General features: G+C 39.1%; 1 protein-coding gene across 2 annotated transcripts; it reads right to left on the reverse strand.

Annotated features, from left to right (window-relative positions):
• Positions 1-5,030: 5,030 nt before the first annotated feature.
• SLC35A3 (solute carrier family 35 member A3) lies at positions 5,031-25,171 on the reverse strand. Of its 2 annotated transcripts, none has more exons than XM_036388221.2 (8): positions 25,093-25,171; positions 15,073-15,277; positions 14,067-14,221; positions 13,836-13,958; positions 12,544-12,715; positions 10,328-10,446; positions 9,686-9,819; positions 5,031-7,001 (listed from the first exon to the last, which is right to left on the reverse strand). In XM_036388221.2, the coding sequence occupies exons 2-8, from the start codon at positions 15,257-15,259 to the stop codon at positions 6,911-6,913; spliced, it is 981 nt and encodes a 326-aa protein (XP_036244114.1). In that variant the 5' UTR covers positions 15,260-15,277; positions 25,093-25,171; the 3' UTR covers positions 5,031-6,910. The 2 variants fall into 2 exon arrangements, with proteins under 2 accessions (XP_036244114.1, XP_036244113.1); XM_036388220.2 differs by having other exon boundaries at positions 25,057-25,127.
• Positions 25,172-25,243: the final 72 nt, after the last annotated feature.

Genomic DNA, 25,243 nt, shown 5'->3' on the forward strand with positions numbered 1-25,243 from the left:
AGCTCTAACACCTTCAAAGGGGCAGGTCATCCCAGGTTCTGCTTCACCACAGCGCCTGCAAGTAACAAGATAAAAGGGATCAGCTTCCCCATAGCAGCACACCCATTAACGGAGAAAATATTTTAGAAACATGTTGCTGGCATTATTGGGTTTTCTGTGGCTTATAAATTCATCCGCTGGCATCACTAAGGAGCAACAACTGTCCATGCTATACCATTACATTCATGATACAGACACAAGTCTCCATGGCTGTATCTATGTATCAGTCTGTTCTCTATGTTCTTACTCCTCCATCTTTCAGTTCTCTTGCTGCTTATCTCCATCTGCCCAGCTCCTGTGACATCCCCGTTTCCCCCAAAACCTCAGCTGCACAGGAACAGCTTTTTGTCCCTACCAACAGTGGAACTTATCCCTGAGGTACAGAGCGGCACCGCAGCTCCCACCGCGTTACCAAACGGGTGTCAATCACTCACCACTTTAGATCGTGCGGGCTTAGCTTAAACTCTTAGCCTTAAGACCAAGCACCTCTTATCTCATCATAATGCACCTTTTAAGGAATTTAGAACTTGCCGATGCACAGCCCTACTCAGACCAATGGATCTAAACAAAGACAAGCCAACTCCAGCTCACGAAACCAAGAGTGCATCTAGCAGGTCGGGGATGTTTGCTATTATCAGTCATTTGTTACAAGTACCAGGGTGTCACATGAAGTATTTGACAATTCTGTCCCACTTCTACTTGAAAAGGAGAAGGGTCTGAAGATGCTGGCATAGTTTCAAGTCTATTCCTCAGAGGGCTGTTAGATTTTGGTGGGAAAGTCACACACAGACATGTAGGTGACGTGTAAGGGATTCATGTAAAAAGTCAACACAACTACAATGTCAGCAAAGGCATTTGGTAACTAGGCCGACAATATTGTTTTCTATCCACACCTTCATATTAGACCAACACCTGTTATTGATGTCATTATCTCAAATGCATTTAAGTATCAAGTCTGCTCATGTAGACAGAGCAGATGATTCAAATAATGAGAATGTAGAATAAACTCAAATAATGAGAATGTAGAATAAATTTGCTGTTGCTGTCATGAAATTCAGCCAGCTACATATTTTCAAATATTAAGCTCCAGTCACCTACACAAGTCACAACATAATCTGCTCTAACATTATTTAATTTATATATTAACATAACACTAACCTTCATATTTAACGTTATTTAACACGGACTCCTGAGGAAGAGAAACAAGAATTGTCTGTAACATCTAAACACCCACAGTGTTCAACCCTCTCTACTAAGTAAATACTACTACCTGCTAGCTGTAGAAGTCATTACCATCATTTTGGGAGAGGGATGAAAAAGGACAGAGTACTTATCTCGCTAGGGGTATTCCAAGGCACAGGCAGATGATGGTTTCACTAGTTTCAGGTAAGATTCCTCAGGGAGTGCCTTTATACCAAGCTTGAAGAACAATGTCCCTAGATAAGGAATCATTAATTTGTTACCTAATAGCATAAAACTTTCAGTTTAAATCGTGTTGCATGTTAACATTCAGAGCAGGGCAAAATTGACAAAAGAAACTGATAGAAATGAGGTGTCCTGAAAGCTGCTGGTGAAATGACCCAGTTTTATTATATGAATCTGCAAAATGGGCAGAGAAACATGTTATCCATCATCTATAGAAACTGCTTGTGAACTCTGTTCAGGTCTTTGATGTATTGTAAATTACAGCTATTCATGGCTCTTACAGCGTTACCATGTTTTACAGCCACACCCCACACTATAACTGGGTACTGATACTCAGGTGCTTCCTACCACCCCTGGTTCAGGGCATATCTGGGGTTTCAGACCAGAAGAGCATCACAAGAACACTGCAAGAAGTCATGACACAATGGTCAAAAAGAAGCACGTGCATAAGGCAAGCCTCTCCTTTTAACAAAGCTCTCAAACAAGTTTTAATCATATTCTTAATAAAGCCAATGCTTAATTTCAACCACTTTATTACTATAGTGGCATTATCTACTCAGATAGAAGAAAAAAAATACAGTATTTTACCTCAACATGGATTAAAAGAAGGACTGTGTTAGGTCACATAAGATGCATTCCAGTGTTCAGCAGTGTTAGACCAAAAAAAATAACCTTTTCCAAATTGCCTGGAAACACCATATATTAGAACTGTATTTGGTGTAATCACACACAAATATCAACATATAAAAAACTAAGACTAACTTTAAAATTTTGCTACAATGTTTGAATAATATATTTGGACTCATATATTGACAACAAGGACAAAATAAAAAAAAATCTAAAAAAATCATGGCAGCAAATACAAACATATGCTTAGCATATAAGCAATTCTTACTGAGCTATAAATCACTAATGAAATTAATATTTCTAATTACAGTCAGAATGATGATGGGAGATTGCAGACAAGTTCATGTGCCATGTCTACTCTTGGATGCAAATGTGCAGCAGACATTCAAGAGCAAGAACAAGCACTGAATGGCAAGTCAGGACACTATTTTTTCTTCTAGAAAGAGTTAGAAATTCAGCTGAGAAATACATATAAAAAGCTAAGAATTCAACTGAACAGAACTTTGGACAGTAACTGAAGCAGAAGATATGATCTAATCAATTCCACATATTTTGTTGCATTTTGCCCCAAATTTTTCTTTATAAAATGTCTTAATTCTAGATACCTAAAACATCCAATGAGCTTACCTGGAAAGAACAGGACTCTCTTCCTCTGGAAATTAATCCGCATTAAAAATGAAGAGAACAATTAAAACAAAGGCAAGGAAACAATATTTGGACTTCCTAACAGTAATGCACCATCTTAGGTAATGACACATTACACATATATGGTATAATACCATGTTATACATAACTGTTACCTTTCTAATACACAAAAAAAACCCCTTTTCCTGGTTTTTAATAACTCATTCTCACAAACATAGATTTCAGATATGAAAGGAATGCATAATCCTCCTCAACACAATATCCAGCAAGAAACATTGTCACCAGGAGGAAACGAGCAACAAATTCAAATTTGGAAAATGACAATTGCTGAAATACAACAGAACATGCAGGGCTGATCAGGAAATGCATTCAAATATGAAAGTTACTGACAAAAAAAACCAGAAAAAGTGCAATGTTTCATTTATCAATTAAAAAAAATGAACAAAATCTGTTACTGTATTTTGAATTACAGCCACAAAAATAAGTTAGAAACACATACAAAAGAATTATGTACCACTAAGAGCCTGTGAGAGGCCTGTATGCACATGAAACACAAGCAAAATGAGACTGTTTTGTCTTTTTGAGGAAAAATAACACAATAGTTACTAAAACATTGTAGGAAAAAACCAAAGGTGTTACACTATAGAAGTTTAATCTAGAACATTAATCTACCCTTTACTGAAACAAATAGAAAGGGAGGTTTTAAAGTTTGTCTAAAACAATGAAATGAATAAAACTATACAATTACCTGAACTCTTTGAGAATTATCTGAATTATTTGAGAATACATTTTTGGGCACTTATGGATTGCTTAGAAATACAATGTTGAAAGAAAAGTTTATCTTACTTTATTACACTCAAATTTTTTCACCACTGAACTGATATCTTTTGCTTTGAAGATAGTCCTAAGTTTATAGTTATTTGACCATTTACCATATATCCCAGAGATTCTCAAATAAAACTACCAAATATCCAAGTATTCAATAAATACTAGTACACCCAATATATGTCCAGAAAGAAAAATCACATAATTCAAGTTATTGCAAATAAATAGCTAGCTATAACTTCTATAACTTATAAATATTTAAACAAAATTCTGCTAAGTATAAGTTAGCCTCCTAAATATACAACTAAACTAACAAAACCATTGTCTAAAAGTCAGAAAATAGTTCAGAAAGACAAGTTTATTTTTGGGAAGTTAGACTCTTACACCATTTGCTTTTAAGGCAAACTCAAAGCACATTATCCACTACCTCCCAAAACTCTGTGCTAGCTATTCCTCTTTGGTTAGTTAATGAGTTATAGACTTAAAGCTACTTTAAAAAAATAAAGATCCAAATACAGAAGTATCTCAGTGAGAAAATGTGCACATGCTTCCCGATACAAAGGTTACAGAAATCAGTGAGCCCTCCTGAAATCCTTTCTCTTCTCACAAAGCAAGTGCTGCCTCCCCTTGTCCAGAGTCACACCTCAGAGAAGAGCCTTTCCTCTCTGTGAGGAAACACAGCTAAAAATGCAAATTCACTTTTCCTTTTCAGCAACAAGTCTGTGAGGAGATCTATCCTTCTGCTGGAAAACAGAATTGGGCCGTCAAGTGAAAGCATGGAAGTCATTGATTTACAGAGAGGAGCTACTGTTCCTTTACAGAAAGGAGCTACTGTTCCTTAGTACAGCAGGCAGTTTTCCAAAGCTGCATGGCATTCTATTCCAAAGCAAAGAGGGAAAAGGAAAGACCAGGACATATGCCTGGTCCTTCCTTTAAACATCCTGGCAAATATTGACAGGTGTACCAGAAATATTAAAACCAGGCTACATGTCACAGAGCTCCAGCCACATGGTAATTATTTGGCTTTTCTGGTCCCTTCCAGTACAACCGGCTTTAAGTGTTCTCAACCTGCTTTTTATGTTTTTTGGAGACTTTTCTTAAGAAAGTAACCAATTATATCACTCGAACACTCCTGCTACTGTGATTCACAAAATCAAAAGTATCACTGCGTAGGGCCAAACTCCAGATGAGAGATTACCACCACCACTTCCCACCTCATTTCAGAGCTGTGCAGGTCCCATTCTATGCTTGGCGCCACCGTGAGCTGCTGCTCTACACACACATCTTACCTCAGGCTGCACCGCAGGGGGAAATGGCTAAATGTGACTTTTCAAAGATTGTGCCACATTGAATGTCGCGTGTAAAAGATTTCGTATTAACACAGAATGCCCACTTAGATAGCTTTGATTGCCAAGTAGCAAAGCTACTGCAATTACAACATGCTGGGACAGATTCACAGTTCACAAAGCTTAACAAGCCCTAGGCAGAGCTCTGATATTTCTTTAATGTCTTGCTCTGATAAGACAAACAAACAAAATGTTGATAAAACAAGTAATTGCCAACAGAAGAAAGAAACCATTTTTACTTGACTAACATAATTGGAATTCTTCCTTTCCCATTTACAATACTTCACTAAGACAACTCAGAGCACTCCTACAGAATCTCCTTGTCAATCAGATGAGGTACTTCGGTAAACATTTTAAAACACCTTTCTATTACAAATTTTCTTAAGTACAAGACAGATGTGAGAAAGAGCATGGAGGGGGTGGCAGCAAGGAACAAAGGAATAAAGACATTTTTACCACTTGCTATTCTACTGGTAAGGGACTCCCAAAATGCTTTTATATAAATGCACCATCACAGGTGTCACATGAGTCACTCGACATTAACATCCATTGTGAACCTGAAAACCAATGATTTTTAAGACAGTTTTTTTTGTTTATTAGTTCCAGATTTTTTTAGTGTTTCTGACTATATGCAGATACTTCAAGTGTTCATAACAGTCTAATTAATCTAATTGCAGCAAGGTTTCTTTGTGTAGTTTTTTTTTTTTTTGCTTTAAACAGAATAACAGCATGCTTTTATATTTACCTATTGCACAATTAATTGCTTTTTAATTATATTTCCTATTAAAGTAATTCCACTACTAGAACAAATAGGTCCAGAGAGCCCATTTGGTCTGTTGGCTCAAGGACTCTCAGAACATAATAATAATAATTTAAAAAACCCCACCAAAACTCTAATTAAACCATTACATAGAAATATACAGAAAAGCCTGGAAGAGTTCATGAGTAAACAACACTTGTTTAAAAAACACCTCTGTAATAAAGTACAGTACAGTATACAGATGCCATACCATAATATCTCCAGATGGAGCTGTTACAGACAATGATAATGCCTTTAAAATGCTTATTATGAGCTCTTTGTTTTTTGAAATCATGGTTTAAAAAAAATCTTCAGAGGCTATTTAAAGCACAAAAACTACTTTTAAGGTTCTACCAAAAAGTTGATTTATGATCAGTAAAAAAAAAAAGAATGAACATCACATCTGAGCAAGCAGCCATCACAACCCTACTGCTGCTCCCAGGTTAGCACAGTAACCTCCAGCCCGTATTCCCAGAGTTATTTCATCTGCTCCAACACTACAGGCTGATGAAGGCTGGAGTATTCCTCCCTTTGTGTTTCAGTGAGAATGTTAACATTCTTACAACAGTTTTATAAAAGCAACAGAATTAAAATACTATTTAATAACAGATTTCTGTTATTAAATCAGCCTTCTAAAAATATAAAAATATTTTATATTGTGAAAGTGTCTTTCAGTCATACTTAAATTTTCAGTTTTAATAAGGAGTACCTAATTAGAACCATCACTTTAGAACTATGACTTTTTGCTCATTTCATGGAAATAGACAAACAGTTAAAAACATATTTACTAAGATTAAATAGAATTGAATAGCAAAAACATACAATCTGACAATGTTGTGTGCTCTTTCAAAGAGTGCATAGGACATATTTCTGCAGCAGTCAATACAGTAATTCTTGTGATGCAATTTCAGTCAAAGCTGTAAACATTCCTAATTGTAGTTTCTTGGAAACTTTTGGTTCCTTTCAAGTTTTTATTAGCAAGTTGCACTGGGCATTCCCCTGACATTTCCCCCCCCATCAGTTGCAGACAGCATCACCCTCCACCTGTAACCCCTCTGGCTGTTCAGAACTACTCTTCAGCATTTCTTCAATATATGCAGGGCAGTCATCCTTCCCTTGCAGTGCACAGTGACACTTCCCACATGCCAGTGCTAGCAAGGCCCCCAGGGCATGATCTCGAGAAGCAGGCTGATGAGGAAGTCTGCTATGCCTTAATGGGATTTCCTGCAGGTTTGGGATCATAACCATATAGAAAAGTAGCTGCTATTACAAGGATGGCTCCGAGGAAAAAGACACTGAATAGAACAGGGATGAAAAAAAAAGTTTGTTTTAGTTGATGCAAATTTATTTATGCAATACAATCAAAAGAACGGACATTTTTCCATGAGGAAAACAGAAAGATAAATTATATTTGTCCACTTAATAAAGAGCAAAATAATTTGTATGTATTTCTTTTAGAGGGATGCAGAAAGTTGTTGAGGTAAGAAACTTGTAACTACAAATTAATGTATCATTATACTAACATATTCTGAAAATTAAACTTACACTTTCATGGAATTTCCAAAAGCAATCAGATCAATCCTTTTTTCCTTAAACTTTTACCTAAAGATTTATGCAAAATGGAATCAGGAGCTGAAGAAAAGCAGCTTCTGTGGTTACCCACCCATTCTTATACTACATACATCATGTTGTTGGAGCTGTGTTTGCTTTGAAGTCCAAAGCTTGTGTCAAAATAAATTACTGCTGCCCAAGAACCAGTTTGCAAGTCAGTATAATCAAATTTTTGTCAGATACAGAAAGATCTGTCTTATGAAAACACAATAAAGGCATCTTTTCTATTGTGATATTTTGGTCTTTCAAGTTTTTTTGAGAGTTAAAGTCTGATACAAAATAACCGAAGCCACCACACAATCAGTATATATTTTAGATAAGAATCTCATCACAGACATGACATCATCAACAATTTCATCTTCTGAAGCAAATGCTAAAAAAGTGTGGCATATGATATGATAATCCTTCAGAGAATACATTTCACCTGTTTTGGGACATGGCCCCTTGCAACACATTCAAGCATTTAAGTACTTTACATCGATTACCCTTTCAAAACTGTTGATGTGACAGAAACAATTACACAGTTTCAGTTTAAATGCATTGTTAGCATAAGCAAGGGACTAAAGATTAAGTTTGATTAACTCAAGTTAGTCAAGTTTTATTAAATGGGATCGCCTCAAGTTCTACATACTACTACTTGGCTGTATTTAATTTTCAACATGTTTGCAGAAGCTGTTAAGTTACTTATTAATTTTCCATTTGAGTACACAGAAATTCTTAAAGCACTTTCTACATTTGTTTTAATGGGACAAGTATAACCTACTTATAATTTAAGTTCAATGTCTTCCACTTTTTAAGACTAAACAACTATTCAATTTCCTTTTTTTGAATGCTTAAGTCCTGATAATACGGAATCACAGAATGGGTAAGGATAAAAGGGACCACAGTATTGCAAATATATATTTTTAGATAAAAATATGTTTCTTTGTACCAGATACAAAAGTCATAAATATTATTCAAAATATTTTTGTGTTATGAGTACATGTAAGATATGCAAGGAGTGTTGGTCAGTCATAAGTAAAATCCTATTCCTACACCTGGAAGTGGGATTATTAATTCTACACTCCATACAGGAACATGCACTGCCAAGACAAGCAGTGTTCTCAACCTACCCATGTACAAAGCCTGTGGCACACAGAGCCACCACAGTCTGATCCCCAAAGCATCAGGACACTGTACAGGGCCTAGAAGAATGGAGCAAGGACTTCCTTTTCTTTCTTGGCTGTTCTCACTACAAAATGTAGCATTGCCTTTGGAAACAGCTCTGCCTTTGGGCTTCTGGGTGCCCTTGTGCAACTCAGTGCTGCAGCGTGACTGCAGTCACCTGTGTTAGAACCTGTGCTGCGGGCGATGAAAGGCAGCACAGAGGCGATGCCCCTGTGCCGGGCCCCGCACTGAGAGACACGGAGCGGGCGCAGTCCCTGGTTCCAGCCCCGCAGTGCGGGACACAGAGCAGCGGCAGTCCCTGGTCCCGGGCCCGCAGTGCGAGACACGGAGCGGGCGCAGTCCCTGGTCCCGGGCCCGCAGTGCGGGACACGGAGCAGCGGCAGTCCCTGGTCCCAGCCCCGCAGTGCGGGACACGGAGCAGCGGCAGTCCCTGGTCCCGGGCCCGCAGTGCGGGACACGGAGCAGCGGCAGTCCCTGGTCCCGGGCCCGCAGTGCGGGACACGGAGCAGCGGCAGTCCCTGGTCCCGGGCCCGCAGTGCGGGACACGGAGCAGCGGCAGTCCCTGGTCCCGGGCCCGCAGTGCGGGACACGGAGCAGCGGCAGTCCCTGGTCCCGGGCCCGCAGTGCGGGACACGGAGCAGCGGCAGTCCCTGGTCCCGGGCCCCGCAGTGCGGGACACGGAGCAGCGGCAGTCCCTGGTCCCGGGCCCCGCACTGCGAGACACGGAGCAGCGGCAGTCCCTGGTCCCGGGCCCGCAGTGCGGGACACGGAGCGGGCGCAGTCCCTGTTCCCGGGCCCGCACTGCGAGACACGGAGCAGCGGCAGTCCCTGGTCCCGGGCCCGCAGTGCGGGACACGGAGCGGGCGCAGTCCCTGGTCCCGGGCCCGCAGCGCCAGGGGCGCGGTGCCCGCGCGGGGCCGCAGGGGGCGCGCCCGGCCCGAAGAGCGGCCCCGGGCAGCGGCAGCAGCCGCAGGGAGCGCGGCCCCGAGCCGCGGGACCCCGAGCCAGCGGCTCCTCACCCGCCTGAGAAACTCCCTGTTAGCTACGGGATGAGGCTAAACCTTGATGTGCAAGCCGGACCTAGACATTCGGAAGTGCGGGCTTGGATGGGATTTGTTTTTTATTTATTTTCGCAGTTTTATCTGGTAAGCAGTAAGTTTTCAACTATTTTTTTTCAGTAAACATGGAAAATAATTCTTACCTTGTAGGGACAAAATCTTGCAGCCAGAAATAGGAGATCAATGTTGACAGTATAATGGAGAGAGAAGTTGCAAATCCCTTTAAAATGTTGTCGGCATATTTTATAACAGCAGCAATCACCAACCCTCCAAGTGCCTGGAAAAATAGCAAGGTTTGGATTCACAAACTGATAATTTGACTGAGAGCATCTGTTTTGACACCATGCACCCACTTTAGGAAAAGCTTTTGTCTGTGTTGAGGAGCAATACATTTATTTTATATTAGGAATATGTACAGTTCACAATAAATATTGGAGGAGTAGTTCTTTCCCCATTAAAGAAATTGTTGATCACATTACCACCATTAAATGAGTGGAAATGCTTGTACTGTACATTTTTAGTCACATGAGGAAGGGCATATAGAGAGATAAATTTAAACATCACAAAATAAATAATGCTTACATGCTTTTAATTTGCACAATACTTAATCACATACTTGCTATATACTTTCCAGATTTTCATTCAGAGTATGAGAATAATGATAAATCAGACTTTCAACTGTAGAATTCTCAGCACCTTCAAGGACACCCATTAGTTTCCCCAGTTATTTATAGAAGAGTAAATCTCTGAGTGCCTTCACAGAAACATGCAACACGAGGTCTCACCTGTAGCACAACCACCACCCAAGTAAGTTTATTGTATCCTTGAAAAAATCCATTCTTTGACAGTTGTTCTCCATCATAAATGTAAACACCCATCAGTCCAAATATGCTACCAAAAAACCCTGAAAGTACAAGATTGGTTTAAAAGCTTCAGGTGAAAAACATGCAAACAGGTTCCTTGTCCTTAAAGGCTGCTCATGCATTTCTGATTTTAAAATTGGACTGTCACTTGCAATAGCATCACATCCAAATGCAATCAGTTTGCTGTTCTCTTTTAAAAGCTATTCTCCACATTTGAAACAAGTTTTGATTGTTTCCATAAAGAAATCCTTATATACTTATCTTCCATTGCTTTCTACTGGAATGGAGAGATTTTTGTTTATGGCATATAGCAAAATTCCTATATTTTGATATATATATATATATCTCAAAATATAGGAATTTTGCTATATGCCATAAACAAAAATTAAATGCAATTTAATTAAATGCAATTTCAGTTTTCCTGAAACTAGTCATGATTGAAGGCTGAAGTCACCCTATATAACCTGGAGAGAAAAACAGGGAAAACACTCAGTGGAATAGAAGCTCTCTGGCACAGCAGGAGCAGCAATTAGCAGTTTGCCAATTCAGACAAGATCTTTGAAATAGGATTCTCCTGAGCCAGTCTCAAACACAATGAATTTTTACTAGTAGAGACTTAATGTCAAAAGCTGAATCTGAGGTGAGACTGTGGAGTTTTTAATTTGGTGAGTCCATTGTTCTTCTATCAAATGGGAAGCTTTTCCTAATTCCTCGAGCCTGTAAGCAGCTACTCTGTGATTATGTCTGCTATAGTCCTGAGCATGATAGGGGCAACAGTTTTTCTATTCCTTCTCTGTGAAAAGGTGATTTTCATCATATTTCTCAGCATCTGAAAAAGCCAGAATTGTTTTGAACAAAATAACACCTTCTGTTTGACAAGAAATAATTCTTTTGTAGGCAAATCTAAAAACATAGTTATCATTCACATTAAACCATTTACTTGTAATTGCCAATTAATCTGTTAAGATAAAGAAATACAATAACGTGTTCATACATCCTTATTATAGTATTGATGTGCACTAAAAACTGATTTTTAAAACAATTTTAATTTATTTTCCCATTATTTTCAACAGTTTTCATAATTCTCTATGGATACGAAAATGAAAACCTGGTTGGACATGCAGGTTTTTAGCTTGTGTTTTAAGAAAAACTCTACTTCAGAGCTCTTGCTTATGAATGTCTGGCTAACACTTATGGTGATGTAAAAATGTTTTAATGCATTCAAAATTAACTTCTGCTATTTTAACTGAAACCATTTATAATTAAAATACAGTGGTAAGAAAATAAAGGAAAAAAAGATGGCTTATTGACCAACTAACTAATTACAAAAGAAGCCACACCATCTCCTGTTCTTATAGTACTGTGCTACATTCTACCACTCTCCACACAGCTCTGATCCACTGAATCATCTCATGACTTAACTTTACACTGTGGATTTGATCCCCAGTCCATCCTAAGGCAATGGGAAGGTCAAATTCTGCTCAGTGCACTCATTCAAATATGCCATAAATAGTTTTTGCCTACAGGTGAAGACTAGAGTGGTTAATATATGTTAATATAGGTGATGTGAATATAATGTGATACACACTGATAGGTGCACTGTAGGTACAGCTGTACAAATAGTTAAGATGAACTGGTCTTTTCCATATGCCTCTCCTCAATGATTATGCACACAAAAGAAACTGACCTTTGGTATTGAAATAACAGTAAATAATTACCTCCACTTTGTTCACAAACAAAGCAGATTTTATAGCTTGCACTTTTAATACAAAAAGCTGCCTACCCAGGCATGAGAGAAAAAAATACATTAATTTTAAAACATCTCAAAACACTGACATGGAAATGTAATTTGTTTTAATATTCCTACATTCTCTAAAAAATAGTAAAAAAGAATTCAATTAGCAGTTTCTGCACAAATGTACAATTACTCTATTAACAAAGTAAATCAAGAACTAGACTGAAATCAGAAAGAAATGGCTATAATTCCCTCTAGCAGAGTTTGAATTTTGGTTTTAAAATAACTTATATGTAGCATACTAACATGTTTGTGGTATTTTTTATTTATACATTTATTTTGCACAATTGTCTTAATGCTTCAGAATGCAGTATCTCTAACAGATGATTAAAATTAAACTTACCAAGCTGAATGTTTCTGATCCACACAGACTGCTTAGTTTCCTTTAAAATTTTCTCAAAATAAACTCCAGCAAATCCACTAGAAAAGCACGCTATGAGAACTGCAATCAGGCCTACAAACTGTGATCCTGCTGAGTGCTCCTTAGCAGGTGTTGCTTGAGAGTCTGAAGGCCACTGGATGTAAAAACAATTACATAAAACTCACTGATGAAATCAAGTCATGAGAATCTACAAAATGCAAATTTGTTTTCCACCAACAGTAACAGTTACTAAATACAGACAATCACATACTTGAAAAATTTTGTATTTTGCACTATAAATACTTTTAAAGGACTGCAAAGCTGTAATTATTTTCCTATGTATATGTAAGGAGTAAAATTGTGCCTGAACTGGGAGAATACTCATCAATTTAAAGAGCTGCAGGATTTATGTTTTATAAGCAAGAACTGTTTATGAATCCCAGTATGACTTATCATGGTCATTTCTCTGTCACCAATTTGTGACACCCAACAGTTGTTTACCTTACAAATATAAGCACAGTTAGGAAACTACTTACACCAATTGTCTTTAAGGTAGGATGAATTGTGTTTTTCATGTGCCCCTCTTTGGTGATTGTGCAGACCAGTTAAATCTTGCAATGTGTCTAAGGCTAACTGAATAAAATGCAATGCCATGGACAAAAACTTTCTGAGGAGTCTGTTAAATATTGCCAGAGTATTTTGTTCTAATTTTTCATTATTGAATTTAATCACCGTATCTTTTTCCAAATTCTTAAATGTTAAAGTGAAAGATTTCCAGGTATACTAAAATCTGCTAAAAATTCTTAGAATAGTCTCTTATCCTATGATCCTGCCCTCTGAAAACTATCAACTCTGATACCTGCACTATTGAGAACTGAGGCCAATTTAGATTTTTTAAATTAGTCCAAAGTAAGTTTGCCATGCTGAATCCATATGACAAAGTGAACACAGCCTGTACTGGCAGAGAAGATCTCTGAATTCCTAATGCCTGAATTCCTGTGCTAATAAAATTGCTATCATTATTACTTGCAGGTTGCTCCAGAGGCCCTGTCACATTCTGTAGTAGAGCACTGGGTTGCAAAAGAGGTGTTATCTTCTGCCTTTGAGCCATTTCTGGTGTCCTCCAGACCTGGCCAGTTGTGATTCGTACCTCCTGACTATACTCTGGGGCTCGTGTGCAGCTGGTAGAATCAGAAAGCTGGATAATCAGTATAGAAATCCATGCTTCTTGAATAAACACATTAAAATCCCACAAATCACCTGCAAATATTTACCTGCACAAATGCCACTCCCGTCATCAATATTACTAGTGACAGCCACTGGTATACACCCAGTTTCTTGCTCAACATGGACACAGAAAACAATGCTGTGGTGAGAATTTTCAGTTGATATGTAACCTAGAAGAACCAGAACAGTTACTGCTACTATGCCACAATTAATGCCTTTTTTGTTTGTTGTTTTGTTGTTTTTTTTTTTAATTACAGAGAATTCCAAATATGCAATACCTGGTATGTGGCTGCATCTAGGTTTGACAATGCAACATACAGCAAGTTGTTCTGAAGAGTGTAAATTCCTGAAGGAATAGCAAGTTTAAGGGTTTCCATGGGTTTGTTAAGGATTTCATCACGTAGCACTCTGTTCAGAGTCCGTAAATTGCATTCTACCAAAGAAACAGTAAAAGAAATAGACATTCACTAAAAGGAAAGGAGTGGAAAAAAGAGAAACAGCAATGTTCTGTTCTTAAACTGTTGCCCCTTTTTATAGCTATCACTACACCAAGACCTGAAAATACCATCTATGTTTGTCTCACTTTCACAGGCTTTGTATATTTCCTTATGGAAATATGGCTGCAAGTGTCTTCCTGCAGCCTGGAATATCAGAATGAAAACAATTATTCAAAATACTTTGAGTTAAACTTATTGAAACTCTATCAATCACTTAAGATAATATATCAAAGAGTACCACCTAAAAAGTGCACATTTAGAATCCTACAGAGTCATCAATATTTATGAATAGACAATGACATTTTTAAGCTGTTGCAAATCAAACAGAAACCAGATAAATCCAGTTTTAAATATACAAAATAAAAACTAGAGTAAATGTGAATATAGTTTTCTCTTTTTTAGCTTTAAACTATGATTCTTCCTGTAACAATAAAATTGCTTCTTCCCTTCTGTATCTGCTGTTTATCACCAGTTTCTAAATTATCATTCATCCTTTGGACACACTTAAAGCTTTTCATTTTTTCCTACTTCTACATACAGATTTCTTAAAATGCCTGAGAAAACACAAACTTTGAGATGTTAACATAAAATTCATTCCTGCCCTCTTCAGTATCCATTCACTCAAGTAAATATGCAGTATGATTATTGTCTTTCCAAGACTATTTCTTACACAAGGAGAAGGGAAATGCTTTGTTGTATGCCTGTACTCACATGGCTGCTTTGCAGTTGCCACTACAATACAGCATATTGATTAGGAAAATTACTTGGTGCAAAATTTGACACATACTGCTGTCTTTGTAGACTAATACAACACAGGCCAAAATCTTCAGAAGTTCAGCAATAACTACTGCAGTAGAGGATAAGTAACGAGGTCCTTCTTCTTTCAGTGTCCGAGAATAGCGCATGGTCAACACTAAACTTGTGGTCTGAAAAACCAGGATGCCCAAGGAAAGGTACTTTAAATTGGCAGACATTTCTTGACCTTTTCCTTTCTGAAACAGAAAAAAAGAAACAAATCCAAAGGTCATATTGCAGATATTGGGAATCACTGGTTTGTTTATGTAGGTGAAGGCTCAGAGGGTACTTTCAAGGTGAAGGTGTTTTTTGCTGGGGTACAGCAGAATGCCCAGTGCTCCTGCTGCAGTGAGCTGTTCCCAGACTGAAGAGATTTTCCCACTCTTCCAGCTCTCCCAAGGCTGTCAGGTTGCAGCCTCTGCCTTGCCAGGTGGCACTGTCCCAGCAAAAGAAGGGTGAGGGTTGGGCTGCTTTAAATGAGAATGAGAGGTATGCCTGGCAGTGAAGGGAAAGGAGAGTTGAGGGAAAGCAGAGTTGGAGAGGAAGACATGGGATAGAGAAGCTTTAGGGGAGGCAGCACTAAACCTGTCCTGCTGATTATCCTGCCCAGAAAAGAATTCATTGAATATAGATGACTAGGTGACTGCAACTGCTTTCTCAGGCTGTGCTGACTACCACAAACTTCATGTTGGTACAGCTGTACCATCCTCATCTCTACCACATTGATGCTGTTTTCTTTGCAATTTGTCACCAGTTTAAAGGATTAACTTATTGCAGAAGACTGAGACAGTATTTTTCATTTTGCAAGCACAATATATGACAAGGTGATTTTAAAAAAGCTTGCTGCTACTCAGACTATCACATAAATTTTGCTATGCTTCATATAAAGAACTTTCATACACAGAAACTAATGCTTTCTATAAAAGATTATCTTCTACTCCCTTCATTGCCCACTTACTCAAAAACAGAGCCAATTTAATAATGTCAAAGTTAAATCAAATCAATAGCTAGAAGTTTACAACTATGTTTACAAGCAAAAGAAGAGTAACAAGCCAAGACAATGCATGTTGTTCTCAATTTCAGAAGTCAAGACACAGCCCAGCTGCTGGATGCATATGGCAGAGCTGTCCTCGTGTTTTACACCTGCAGGCACCCAACTTCTGACTCATTAACTACACAGCTTTGTCCACACTGCTCAAGGATGTGCTGGTGCCTCCAAGTATTTATGGATAGAACTGAAGCAGTTTCTTGCTAACTGCATTTCTCTAGCTCAAGATGCATTTCATTGCTGGTTTTGTAGACATTTGGAGAGCTAAACTCTTCAAATATTTCTGATTTGTCCTTATCTTGTCTCTAAGCATTTATAGATTTTCTCCAGTCAAATATTCAAAGTCAAATTTTTACCTGTACAACACTGACACTTAAAAGACACTGTAGTAACCTGCAAACAGGAGTGAATTATCAACAGCCACAAAGATATGAAGCACACATTTGTATCCTATGCAATAAAATTATTCGTCTTAAAAAATCATACCTTTGTAAAAATATTTGTAAAAGCATACTGGCAAATAAGGAAGAAAAAGATGCCAGGATGCTGAAACTAAGGAAGAAACACACAAGGTTTCATTAAGGAATTTTAATAAGAGATACTTTTGCATGAACTACAATCTCATTTAACTTCTGAAGAAACAAATACTAAAGATGCAACTGCACGGGAGCAATATGAATCAAACAGAAATATAAACTATCAAGGAGAAGAAAGCTGCAGACAATACTCAAGATCTGCTGTTTTCCACTGGTTCTGGTGAAATAATCCATTACATGAGGGTGTTAACTGTGGAATTACGCATCCTAAACAACAAAACTGAGATGATCTGTTAGTTGAAGAACAACGACTGAAGAATAAATTTGCTACAGTTGAGAACAAGTAGGAGAAAAAGAATGGTTCCTGCAAAGTGATGAAGAAGTGACATGCACATTCAGAGACCATGCTTTCTGGAGAGGTACCAGCAACACAGACAGAGGGAAAAAAGGTAAAGAAAAAAAAAGCCTACTGAGAGAAGATACAGAACTGAATGTCACTAAAAGGCTTGCCTGTGATACTAGAGAAAACTGACATTTATGTGAGCCAACTTGAACAAACAATTTCTTTCACTGTTCCCATCTATCTCATTTTTTAGTATTCAAACCTGAAAAACTGGAAATAAAAAGCAATATATTGTTAAGACAAAAATTTCATGAAAGCACACATACAGATAAGTCCTTAGAACTTTAAGTTGTAGGTTTTTAAACTTGTTTTTGGTTGTTTTTGTTTGTTTGGTTTTAGTTTCAAAATGCTTCTGAACACACATATCCCTCCTGACTCGAACCCAAATTTCTGCATTCTGTCAGCCTGTGAAATGACAAAGGGTTTTACAAATGTTAAAAATCATTAGATATCAATTCTGTGACCTTCAAAACAGACAGTAGTATTAAAAATAATGTTCACATTAATTTCTTTGTAAAATACAACCATCTATTTATGAAGCAGCTTAAAATGTAATTTTAAAAGTAAATCACAAGTATGCTAATGAGCAAGTACCAGAGCATTCAGCATGAAAATACACCAACAAGCACAACACTTTGATAAACCCATAAACAAAGCCATAAAGAATCCATACCACATCATTATATTTAACTTCTGTCTTCTCTTCCTCTGAAGTCATGATAGAAAAAGGGAACTTTCCCCAAACAATGTATCTCAAGAAGGCAGGAAATATTTCCTGCTAATGCAAGGAAATCACTAATGCATTTCAGAGTTCCAAAAGTGCACATAGAAGGGAACCTAAGTGTCCAGCATGATAGCTGAAATAAGGGTATTTTTTAAAAGTTGTCCTATCAGTGGTCAGCAAGACAGGCTTGTAGACAGCAAGTGTGTGAAGTTTCATGCTGTACTTACAAGCTGGTTCACTGAGCAGGAACTAGAGTTCTGAAATGTACAGATGCCAATAATATAATCACTCCTAAGCACACAGAACACCTCATCAGCTCTCCTGGTCCCTTCTCTTTTAAAAGAGAAGCTTATCAGCTCACAGACCTCTCCTGCAAACTGTGAACAATCCACAAAAGGAGCAAGATATTGAACTTTAAAGAGTTGGGCAGTCTTCAACTGCAGTCTCATAGCACCTTTAGATTTACAGGTGACTATCAGAGGTGTAAGAGCTCACTTGTAGCCATGAGCTCCTGCTACCCTCACAGCAGCAGCCTGTGCAGTCACAGAACAAATGAACTATTGCCCTCAGTAACAGCCCACATCTGATTGTCTTAAACCAACAAAGATATCAAAGTTCCCACTGCATTTCCTGTACAGTTACATCTCAGGTTTCTCACTGGTTTTGGATGCACTGCTCGGTACTCTGCAGGATAAATCTGTTTGAAAACTCAGATTTAGGTTTGCTCATTCAAAGACTGGAAGTTGAGTGGTGACATGAACTCTGTCTTCTGAACTGTACCTTACACTGGGATGGGCTAAGGACCTGCAGTTCCCTGACTATGATACTAAACAACTCATCTCAGGGACTGGGCTCGGTACTTTCTCTTCTGTTAGTCTACGTTAAAAAAATCAGTTCCTTCTGCGTCATTTCTTAGGTGTGCCAGGGACACACCCTGCAGCCACAAGGAAGGAAGGCAGCCCACACAGGAGCCAATCCACAGGAAGCCAAGGTGGCATTTACAGCCACGGAACATTTGGATTCAGTACTCACAGCTGCATAAAATTTGGATTCTATGTGAAGAGCTGTTCTCCTTGAAAGTAAAAAGGAGAAGGATGCTGAAATGTTCTCAGAACACAAACCAAAGCGAAGCAATCTATACAGGAAGTAATACTTTCAGCTCAAAGTACCATACTGCCCAAAGTCTGAAGAATAACTCTTCAAAAGAAGCAGATTTTTTGAAGAGGAAAATCACATATTTCCAACTCATAATATTAATTCAAAACTGAATACATTTCTGACTTGCAGATTTTCATCTCCCTTTGTAATACCTCCAACTCAGGCTAAAACTTAATATTTTACGTTTTATTTTTATTTCATCCCTACACTTTCCCTCCTCAAATACTGGTAAATTCTAACATTTGCAGATGAAATTAGGCCCTAATCAATTTGATTTAATGAACGGCACACCAAAACTCCTTGGTACTAATCAGTGTTTCCTACAGAGCAATAAGATTATGGGACTTTTCTTAACCTTAAGATTTTGTCTTTTAAAGATCTGATGGTATAAACTTCTAAAGTTTTCAGCTGTAGAAGTATCTACTGTTGCAAAATCCTGTGCAAAATTAAGGATTAGTTTATGAACTGATTCTATTCTTAACTTTGTAGAAGGACTCAGAATTACAGGGAGTATCAGAGAAACTTATAGGAAAAACTCCAAGCACCCAACATTATCTGAAGAAGTAGATGAAAGTCAAGAAAAAAATTAACAGTAAATTCCAGCAAGTCTCACAAAAAAGTAAGTTAAATTCACCAAAAGATTTCACAAAAATAACCTCTACTGGCAACTATTTCTTTACTCCTCCATACCCCATCACAAGTAAAGTTTAATTTAAAAAAAGAAAAATAAACTAACTAGTATCATGCTCCAAATCTTCACAGTGATGTCATTACATGAATTAAATTCCTTCCAGCCTAGCTGTGAAATGTTTTTACTGCTGACAGTTTTTTAGAGTAAAAAAGCCAAGTTACAGGAGTTATTTTTCTTAGGTCTTATTCAATTTTATGACTAATCAGTTTAACATTGCTCAACCAACAAAAGGCATTTGTGTATCAGTTAAAATGCAAAGCCCAACACAGAAGTAGACAACCAGCCTCTCAAAACTGCCAAAGGCAAAGTTTAAATTTTCTGTGCTACTACACCAAATTCTCCATATGGGTTCTGCTGGAAAATAAACACTGATTGAATCTGCTTCTGTGTCATTCCAGTGGTACATGTACGGACACACTTCCTGAGCATTTGCTTTGAAGTTAGGATAAGAGATTAAAGAAACAGGATGGTGTTCTCATATTTCTCCAGTGAAATATGAACCTAGTGCTGATGCCACACGTACACAAATACAATAAGCTGTCAACAAAGGAAAAGCCCAACTGGAAGGTGGAGTAAGAGAGAGAACTCACAGAACCTAAAAAACTATAAAACTTCATTCTATGCTTTACTTACTTTCTACACGCATTGCCCTCTTCCCTGTGCTGGTTAACACACAAGTAACATGTCATTTTCTGCAACACAACTACATTCCTCAGAGAAACTTCTAGTCCACAAATATTTTTTTTTTTTTGAGCGAATATAGCTTTGTATTTATCAGAAGTGGTGTAAAATACAACCTATACTTTAAGTATAGAAATAAATGGAAGAAAGGAACCTCATGAAATTCAGCAAGGCCAAGTGCAAGGGCCTGGGTGTGGGCTGGGCTAATTCAGGAACAGGCTGCCCAGAGAACTGGAGAAACTCCATTACTCCATAAGTGTTCAAGGCCAGGTTGGATGGGCTTTGAGCCACATGGTTCATGGAAGGTGTCCCTGCTCAGGGCAAGGAGTCAGAAACAGATGATCTTAAAGGTCCCTTCCAACCCAAAACATTCTGTGATTTTATGACAAATATTCCCCATGGTACAGAGGCTGCATAGACCTCTCCAAATCTAGTTAAGTGCTGCTGAACTGCATTCTGAAGTAGATTTTACAGACACACAAATAATTTAACTGCCATATTTGGACTGCTAAAATTTGACAATACATTTCTTTCTCCCCTCACCACCACAAGATTAAATCTGTCATGTCACTGTAACTGTAGCAATGCATGTCCTAAAAATTTTGTATATCTCACTTTAAAATGTCACTACTACATTTTCCATTTTCCTCATACTGTGAACAGGTTTCTTATTTGTTCCCTCCCATAAGCTATCTACAATTGTCAGCTGTTCCTCCCCAAATACCTGGCACTTTGCACTAAATCACTGCAAATAACTTCATCATTTTAAAACTTACCTTACTCTTTCTTTTGTTTTCCAGTTTGTTACTCATTTTTCTTGCTGGAGACATAAAGTGCACTAAGTACACTATGAACAAAAACAAAACTGTGCTTCTCTTTGAGTTTGTACAATTCTTCAGAAGTGTGGTAAAAATAAAATCCTCTAGCAAAGTCTGTTCCTCACTCATCGAGCAGAAACTGAGGAACAAAGTTTTTTTTTCATATGAAAGTTTCCTTCAGGCAGTATTTCCAATTTCTCAATTTACATTAAAAAATCTTTACTGAAAAGAAGTAAAAACATAACTGCATTCAAATGGTATTTTTAAGACAAGGTGATCAAGTAGAACACAGTAGATCACTGCAGGACCTTGCTCCTGCAACGTCATCTTGCTCCCTAGGCACAACCGTATCTCGTGTGCTGGCGTTGGCTGGGGTAGAGTTCACTTTCTTCACAGTAGCTGGCAGGGAGATGTGTTTGGGATTTGTGCTGAAAAGTGCTGGCAACACAGGGACATTTTCACTATTGTTGAGCAGGAATTACACTTTTCTACCTCCCACCCCACCAGTGAGGAGGCTGGGAATGCACAAGAAGTTGGGAGGAGCACAGCCAGGAAAGCTGACCTCAAGAGACCAGAGGGATATATCCCAGACCATATGGAGTCATGCTCAGTACATAAAGCTGGGAGAAGAAAGGAGGGATGAGGTTCAGAATATGCTGTTGGTCTTCCCATGTCACTGTTTCACATGCAGGAGCCCTGCTTTCCTGGAGATGGCCCAACACCTGCTTTCCCACGGAATGTGGTAAAAGAATTCTTTGGATTGCTTTGCTTGCATGTGCAGCTTTTGCTTTACCCACTGAACTGTCTACGTCTCAACTCACAGGTTTTCTCACTTTTACCTTTCTGATTGTCTGCCCCATCCCACCAGGGGGAGTGAGCAAGTGTCTGTGTGGTGCTTAGTTGCCAGCTGGGGTCAAACCACAACTCTTGGTCATTTTAAAACCACGCAGATGGTTTTCAAAACTGGCAAGTGCACCTAGGTTCAGAGCAGTTACACATTAAATGGTAACTGTTAAAGATCAACCAATAATTTCTTCTCATCTTTACTCCAAAACCTTGGCTTCTGCCAAAGATAGTGGAGGATGATTCAGTGATTCACTGGCCATATATATCATTCAACCAGGAAATTCCATCACTGCCAAGTTTAACAAAGGGAATGCAATTCCATATTAACTATTAACTAAAGTCTCATTTCAGAGAAAGCTATAAATTCCTTGGGACTCAGGCAAGGTTTTCTTACATGACAGAAAACTGAGCAGAAAGGGAACATAGGTGAATTGTTTTATGAGCTCCCAAAGGTTTTCCATTTGTTTCTTTCTTTTGTGGGGGAAAAAAAATAGCATTCTAATCTATGTATCAGGCAGGAAGAGTAAAGCATTGTGAATCTTAAAATGTGGGATCTGTGGCTAAGTGCTCTTTAAGCCCACCACCCTTATCCTTAACACCAGACCCAAGAATCCAGAGATCATATTTTTTTGGCTGATGAAAATTTGGTTAGATGAATGTTATACAAATCACATATTGAGTATAAATATTCTGCATTCTGGAACTTCAGGCCCTCATTAAGCTAAATGTTAACACCAGCACTTTTTTATAAGATGAAGACTTCAACTCTGCCCAGTAGTGCAATAGTTTTATATTGACATAACAGTCATTAAGCCAAACTCTGCCTGCCAAGACAGAAATTTGATACAAGCTGCCTCGTTTTCACACAGTACATACACTGTGCTCATTATATAGATCACAGCACAGATAGATCCCAGCAGCCACATTCAGCCTCTGCAAGCAAGGAGCCATTCAGTTCTCAGTTTCAGTTCAAATGCCCACCCCTCCTCAAGCACACAGGAGTGCAATGCCATGAACCAAGGGAGTGTCAGAATGCAGCTCCTGCAGATGTATCAAGCCAGTGAAGGAGCTTGATTTAAGGTGCTGAAAGACTGAACATTGAATCCAGCTGGGCTTCAGCTGCAGCTTACACTTAGGCTATTTATGAATTACAAATCAAGTCTGGGTGCTCAAGGCAACACTGTGTCAAACACCTCAGTCAAGGTGACCTACTTGGAGTAGAATAACACAAACTAGATCCTCCAGGGAAAATCAATCTGTAGGCATTGCAGCATGCTAGTGATTACAAATAAAATGAGACAATTGAACTGCACTGAAGAGATATAAATGTAAGACAAGATTCAGAAATCCAGTGGCAAAGTCCTGAACACCTAACTCCTAACCATCTGACATTATCATGCCAGATCCTGAGAAGTAGAGATGTTAAGAATCTCTCCTCCCCTCCAGAGACACGTTCCATTGATGTGATCCAGCTGTGCAGCCTCCTGAGCTCCAGCAAAGGCACATAGCCTGCACAGGAGCTTCCATATGGTGGGAACTGCAGTAACCAGTGAAGAACAAGCCCAGGCAGCGAGCGGTTCAAGAACAGTCTGGGAGGAATAACTGTGTCTAGCAAGTCTTCCCAAAGATAAGTATGTGTTGTGCTCCCTGAACACTACCAAATCCAGAACCGGTTTAAGGGGACGTGTGACTTGAATTCCACAGGTTATTAGCACAGATGATCCCTGCCTTTTACTCCTAGTTACAAACAATAGCATCACCTGAATAAGTAATTAGGCTGTGTAGGCAGCCTGTGGGATTGTTGGAGGCAGAGTTACTCCTAACAATACATTGCTCTAAAGAAAGCACATTTATACTTACTAGAACCAGTCTTGCCCCAAACCAGTATTTGTGCTACACATACTACTTCTACCAACCAGAACATCATGCATCCCAAAACAACAGATACTTATCGCTCAGAACTGTGATTTTCAACCACAAGTTCTTCTCACAATGCCTAACAATGTACAGGGGAATAATGAACTACAGTTTCCAAAGGGAGAGATTATTGTAAATCACTTTCTCCACAACTGTCACCTCCCTCAAACTCACCCTGCAGCCTGTAGCTCAATTCGGTGAGCACACTGGTAAGTCAAGTGCAGTGCCTATGGAAAGAAGCAACCCCACAGATTTCAAGAAAAGCAGTCCATCACCTAATGTTAATTCCAAGACCCACTCTGTCATTCTGCACATAAGGTCTTTAAAAAGCAAAGGTTGTCTGAGATACCAATTCTCCTGTGTAGAGACCCAATGAAAAATAAAACTTCCCACTGTGGTGCTTACTCAGATTTAGAAAGGTTTGTTGCATACCTTCTTTATGTCCCAAATAACACCCCTCTTTGCTCAAAGCTATGTCAGTCTTCTTCATCCAATCATTACCTTAAAATATTTTATCTGGAATCCAAGTCTTCCTTCCTCTGGTTTAAAACATAGTTTATAGTATTTAATAAAATGAAACAACTTCGGGTACCTTCTGATATTTATCTTTTATCTTTCAGTTTATTCCATAATATGCATTATTACATTTGTTATCTCTCTATGCTCTGAGTTTCCGCTTAATCCATAAGTGTTGAACCACTAGAGCGCTTCTCATTTCAAAAACTTGGTATAAAATTATGATAACCATGCAAATACTTGTAAAATGTGCATTTCTGTGAACTTTACATGCAGCACCACATCACGCATAGTTAGCATCTCCTCAGCAGAGCACCAGCAAGGCAGTCACAACCTCAGCAGCACTGACACAGCTCCGGGCAGATCCTGCCCCTTCCCAACTTCACACACGGCCGCTTCCCCACAGCAACTTCAACATCACCCTCTCCTCCCTCTTGCCCAAACCGCTCCTTTTCCAGCCATTTCTCTCGGTGTCCCTTCAATCCCAGCCTTTCCCTCCCGTGCCTGCTCCCACAGCCCTGCTCCCCGCCCCATCCACTAACCCCAAAGGTTCCCCCCCGCAGGCCTCCCTCAGGCTCCCCCTCACGCCCAGCCCCGCACCGCTCCGCTGGGGCGGCCCGGCCGGGCTCCTCTCCCACCTGCGCGCCCGCCCGGCGGCCCCGCTCGCCGCTCACCGCCGGCCCAGCTCGGCTCGCTCCGGCTCCCGGTGCTTCCGGGAGCCGCGGTCCCGTCCCGCAAAGGCTCCGGCTGCCGCCGAGCCCCGCCCGCTCGGTTCCCAGGGTCGCGGCTGCAGCGAGAGCCGGCAGCGGCCGGGCGGGCGCGGGG

Source organism: Molothrus ater, chromosome 9 (assembly GCF_012460135.2).
Source record: "Molothrus ater isolate BHLD 08-10-18 breed brown headed cowbird chromosome 9, BPBGC_Mater_1.1, whole genome shotgun sequence".
NCBI lineage: Eukaryota > Metazoa > Chordata > Aves > Passeriformes > Icteridae > Molothrus > Molothrus ater.

Coding starts and splice junctions, on each gene's coding strand:
- SLC35A3 (XM_036388221.2), bottom strand. CDS start 15,259: ATGTCTGCCAATTTAAAGTACCTTTCCTTGGGCATCCTGGTTTTTCAG. Junction 12,716..13,835: donor CGGGAGTGGCATTTGTGCAG/GTAAATATTTGC, acceptor TTTTACATCCAG/TGGCCTTCAGACTCTCAAGC. Junction 9,820..10,327: donor GGGTGGTGGTTGTGCTACAG/GTGAGACCTCGT, acceptor CTATTTTTCCAG/GCACTTGGAGGGTTGGTGAT.